Below are 4,385 nucleotides of genomic sequence, written 5' to 3' on the forward strand. Positions count from 1 at the left end.
GGGCGGGGGAGGCCCACCTGTGCCTGACCCCTCTTCTTGCTCCCCAGATCCGCGCTAAGGAGGCCCGGCGGCTGCAGGCGCTGATGACGCGGGCGGCGGGGCAGGAGGAGCGGCTGGCCGTGCTGGGCAGACTGCCGGCCATGGCCCGCATCCTGCGTGGGGTCTTTGTGGCCGAGAAGAAGCCGGCGCTGCCCTTGGAGCTGGCGTGTGTCCGTCTGGCCGACAGCTACCCCACCCAGATGGCAGCAGGTAGGGGGGTGGTGGGGCTGCGGGTGGCACGGCGGCGAGCCTTGCCGGGCTGGGAGCTGAGCTGTTGTCTGCATCCATCCCTGCAGGGGAGATGGAGAAGCACCTGCGGCTCCTGGCTGAGCTGCTGCCGGACTGGGTGACAATCCACGCCCTCCGCACCGACACCTACATCAAGCTGGACAAGAACGTGGACCTCAGCCTCGTCACCGAGAGGCTGGAGAAGGCGGCCAAGGAGGCAGAAGCCCTTTGAGTCCTGCTGGAGTCCGGGCTTCCCCTGTGCAGTTCTCTGTTCCTCAAGTGCAGCGAGCTCCGGCCGCGCTCTGGGAGCGAAGCGGGTGTCGATTGAGTTAGTTCTTCTGTTGGGTCCCTGCAGATTGCAGCTGTCTCTAAGGCTGAAGGCAGTCCAGGGTCGTGGGTGAGATCTGGAGCTTCCAGCCTCCTTTGTGCCATGCCCTGGATGGACACAGGGGCTTCTTCTGTTCGCTGGGAGCAAGGAGGAAGGAGGGAGAGAAGTTACAAAGCGCTGTTTTTGGTGTTTGGGTCTGGTTGTGTTTTTAAGGGAGGGAAGCACATCTCCAGCACTCGCTGGAAACGACGACAGGACTTGTCAAAACACATTTATATTAAATGTTTTAAGTAGAGCTGAGTCGCGTTGTGAACCCAGCGCCGTTCCTCCCGCTGTCTGTGCTGCTCCATGGCAAAGGGCCCCGGCCGCTCACGCAGGGAAGGGCTGGGGCAGAGTCCAACTGCAGAAAGCCTCGTTGGAAAAAGTGAGCGTGGGCTCTGCGGAGCTGAATGCAGCTCTTGTCAGCGGGGCCGGCGTGGCTCTGGCACGGGGCAGAGGGGTGAGGGTGGGGAGGGGCTGCCCAACGTGGGGCTGCTCACCTGGGTTGGGTGAATCCTGCTTTCTGATGGAAGGGGTGGCACCGAGGTGCTGTGTGCAGGGCTGAGATGGGGGGAAATTCCCATCTGAGAGCAGCGTGGTCCCAGCAGGGCTTCAACCCAGCACACAGGACATCTCTCCCTGCTCCCCCAGGCTGAGCACAGCGGATGTGTGCCTCCCCAGGGAGCAGCTCCCGTTCACTGCTCTCACACAAACACACACACACACACACACTGCTTCCTCCTGCCTGGAAGTAGCAGCTCCAAAGTGCTGCCACTGTGAGTCATGGCATCAAGCGAAAGCAGAAAGCACCGTCCCCAGGTTCCCTGATGTCACCCTTGGCTGCACGCACAGCCAGCCCTGGCAGCAGCAAGGCCAGCGCTCGCCTCCGCAGAGTGCAGCTGCTTTCCACAGCTCCGTGGGGTGGAACTCATTTTCCCCTCTCTACATCACAGCGGGGGCCTGTGAGCAGTGCCAAGTGTGCGTGTGCTCAGCCTGGGGATCTCAGCATCCAGGAGAAGTTTCCCTGGGGGAGCGCTGAGCAGCACTGGAGTGGTCTTTTTTTTTTTTTTCTATTTTTTTTTTAGGAAACGGTGATAAAAGTAGGCACAATGAGGGCTGTGAGCACATCTCCATGCTCCGCGTTGGGAAGGTGCTCCTCCAGCACTGAGATTCACAATGCCCAGGTGTTCCCCCTCCAACCTGTGGGTTGGAGATGCCTGGACGTGGTCGCCGCTGCCTCCTGTAAGGTCGGGGTGGCAATGGGGGGCTCAGGCTGCAGCCCCCAGTGCTGCCGTGAGGGTCATTAACAGCTCCTGCTACTGGAAGAAAAGTGCTGAGACGGTTTAGAAAAAATAGAAAAACAAATCAATGTTTATTGTACCAGTGAGTTCAGCCCCTGCTAAGACAGGGAGGTGGGATAGCCCAGGGCTATAGCCTGAACCCTGCTCAGACCAGGAGGCACAGCAGCACTGCGCCCATCTGAGCTCCTCAGGACCCGCTTGGAGCTCTCCCTCAGGCAGAGAGACCTGTGGCCCCATGGAGCACCCTGCCCTGCTTTGGTAGCCTAGAACACATCACCTACAAAATGGCATCGTGGTCTCCCCCTCCCCAAAGAGATGAACTCAAAAAAAAAAAAAAGGATCATGCTTTGATCTGTGCTTTGGCAAATGAACAGGACTCCAGCTTCCACAGCTTCTTGTGCAGGAGTCAGTGCAGGTCCCCCTGCCCACCCCATCGTGACATCAAGCCAGAGTCACCACCTGCAACCTGAGAGGTGCTGCAGCAGCCAGCAGCCTCAGTCGTACTGCAGCAGGGAGTGGAAGGGGATGGCCTCCAGCTTGGCTGCTCCCCTCAGGCTCTTCAGCTCAATGACCACCAGGCACTCCAGGATGTCAGCCTTCAGCCTCGCCAGCAGCTCGCAGGCTGCACGCATCGTACCTGCATGCAGAGAGAGGTTCAGCAGAGATATCCCTGCTCGAGGAGCAGCACCAAACAAAGCATGCAGCAATGCAGGGAACTCCAGCATGACGTGTAGTTGCTACAGCGCCTTACACGCAACAACCGGTGCCACTGCCACGTCCCGCACTGCAGGATGTGACGTGGATGGTGGTTTCCGTGCACAACGTTCTCAAGGTTCCCCCTGGAGGAAACCAGGGTGACCCACACCCCCCCAGCGCCTGCTTCTCTCACCTCCAGTTGCAAGCAAGTCATCCACAATGACCACTTTTTGTCCCGCTTCCACGGCATCGCTCTGGATTTCCAGTTCAGCCTGCAGGGTGGAAAGAGCATCTTCACTGCAGCCCTACCTTGCAGAGGAACACTTCCTAACCTGCTAACACTCAGCAGCCCAAGCACAGCCTGCTGACCCCTTCCCCCACTGGGCATCACCTTGCCGTACTCCAGGGCGTATGAGATGGACTCGGTGGGGCCGGGGAGTTTCCCTTTCTTTCGGATCAGCACGAAGCCAACTCCCAGCCTCTGAGCCAGGGGGGGGCCTATGAGGAAGCCACGGGAGTCCAGACCTGGGGGGGCAAGCAGCAAGAGCACTCAGACAAGCCGTTTGGGATCGACACCCCGTGTTCATCCTCCCAAGTGCAAGAGCAACGTGCCCTTACGGCCATTCCCAAGGGTTAAATGCATACCTGTGCCCACCCAAACATGTCAGTGCAGTGTCCCACAACCCATCAGTGACCCCCACCCCATCCCCAGCAGCTCTCTGGGTTTCCTCTCAAGCTCTCCTTCACAGAGCTGAGCTCAGCTGAGCCCCAGTTATCACTGCAGCCACGCAGCCAAGGACTTTGCACAGCAGGTTATCAGCAGGCACTTGGAGATTTTGTCCAGACTCTGAGCTCTGGGCTATCACCCAGCCCCAGCAGTTCCTTTCCCAGCACTTTCATTCTCAGCCTCTTTAATGCTGTAATGCATTATCACTGCTACGGCTGTTTCAGTTGGCTTGATAAAAGCTGCATGGGAAGGCAAACATGCTGGAACAGGGGCTCCCTGCCACGGGGCTGCCCAGGCACAGCACACCAGGCTTCAGTGCTCACCAAATGCCTCTTTTTAACAATGGAATTACAAAATTGGCACTGAAGTAGCCCTGATTGGCATCTGCCCCATCCCAAACCAGTATTTCGGGAAAGGACAGCACTTGGTTAAGGACAACACCATACTGCTGTTGCTGTACAATGCAGGCCAGCAGACAATGTCCAAGGCTATGGTATTTCCTGTCCCGTTAGCAAGGTGTCTGCCCACACTTAGCAGCTGGGAGCACACAGCGCCCTGCAGCAGCCTCAGAGACTGAACACCCACCTGCAATGACATCGATTTTGGGGAAGGAGGCCCTCAGGTGATCTTCCAGAAGATCGATCAAAGCCTTGAAAGCTACAGGGTCCTTCAACAGGGGGCTGATGTCGCTGCAAACAGAGGGAGAGCAGTTAGCAAGCAACCGAGGAGTGCAGGTGATGCTGCTATTATATCCAGGGGGCACAGCCAGAGGAGCCCCTGCCCCTCTCCGTCCCTGCTCCATCCCCATCTCTTGCTCCCCGCCCCATCCCCAGATCCATCTCCATTCCCCAGCCCCATTCCCATCCCCTGCTCCATTCCCAGCTCTTTGGCTCCATCCTTACCCCCATACCCCATCCCCTGCTCCATCTCAGCCCAATCCACAGCCTCACTCCCACCCCCTGCTCCTTGGTTCCATTCTCATCCCCATACCCCATCCCCTGCCCCATCCCTAGCTCCATCTCCATTC

The 4,385-nt window shown here is 58.4% G+C and overlaps 2 protein-coding genes across 2 annotated transcripts; one reads left to right on the plus strand and one right to left on the minus strand.

Moving 5' to 3' along the window:
• The first annotated feature begins 22 nt into the window (after positions 1-22).
• On the plus strand, positions 23-890 carry LOC104913068 (DNA replication factor Cdt1-like). Its single transcript, XM_010718184.3, has 2 exons — positions 23-249; positions 336-890. The coding sequence occupies exons 1-2, from the start codon at positions 84-86 to the stop codon at positions 497-499; spliced, it is 330 nt and encodes a 109-aa protein (XP_010716486.1). The 5' UTR covers positions 23-83; the 3' UTR covers positions 500-890.
• Positions 891-1,987: 1,097 nt separating this feature from the next.
• On the minus strand, positions 1,988-4,175 carry APRT (adenine phosphoribosyltransferase). The gene is made up of 4 exons (XM_010718186.3): positions 3,944-4,175; positions 3,023-3,156; positions 2,825-2,903; positions 1,988-2,572 (listed from the first exon to the last, which is right to left on the minus strand). Exons 1-4 carry the CDS (start codon positions 4,164-4,166, stop codon positions 2,430-2,432), a joined length of 579 nt encoding a protein of 192 aa, XP_010716488.1. The 5' UTR covers positions 4,167-4,175; the 3' UTR covers positions 1,988-2,429.
• Positions 4,176-4,385: the final 210 nt, after the last annotated feature.

This window comes from Meleagris gallopavo, chromosome 13, assembly GCF_000146605.3.
Source record: "Meleagris gallopavo isolate NT-WF06-2002-E0010 breed Aviagen turkey brand Nicholas breeding stock chromosome 13, Turkey_5.1, whole genome shotgun sequence".
Taxonomy (NCBI): domain Eukaryota; kingdom Metazoa; phylum Chordata; class Aves; order Galliformes; family Phasianidae; genus Meleagris; species Meleagris gallopavo.

Coding starts and splice junctions, on each gene's coding strand:
- LOC104913068 (XM_010718184.3), top strand. CDS start 84: ATGACGCGGGCGGCGGGGCAGGAGGAGCGGCTGGCCGTGCTGGGCAGA. Junction 250..335: donor CCCCACCCAGATGGCAGCAG/GTAGGGGGGTGG, acceptor CCATCCCTGCAG/GGGAGATGGAGAAGCACCTG.
- APRT (XM_010718186.3), bottom strand. CDS start 4,166: ATGGGGATGGAGCAGGGACGGAGAGGGGCAGGGGCTCCTCTGGCTGTG. Junction 3,157..3,943: donor CAAAATCGATGTCATTGCAG/GTGGGTGTTCAG, acceptor TTGCCCCCCCAG/GTCTGGACTCCCGTGGCTTC. Junction 2,904..3,022: donor ACGCCCTGGAGTACGGCAAG/GTGATGCCCAGT, acceptor TCCACCCTGCAG/GCTGAACTGGAAATCCAGAG.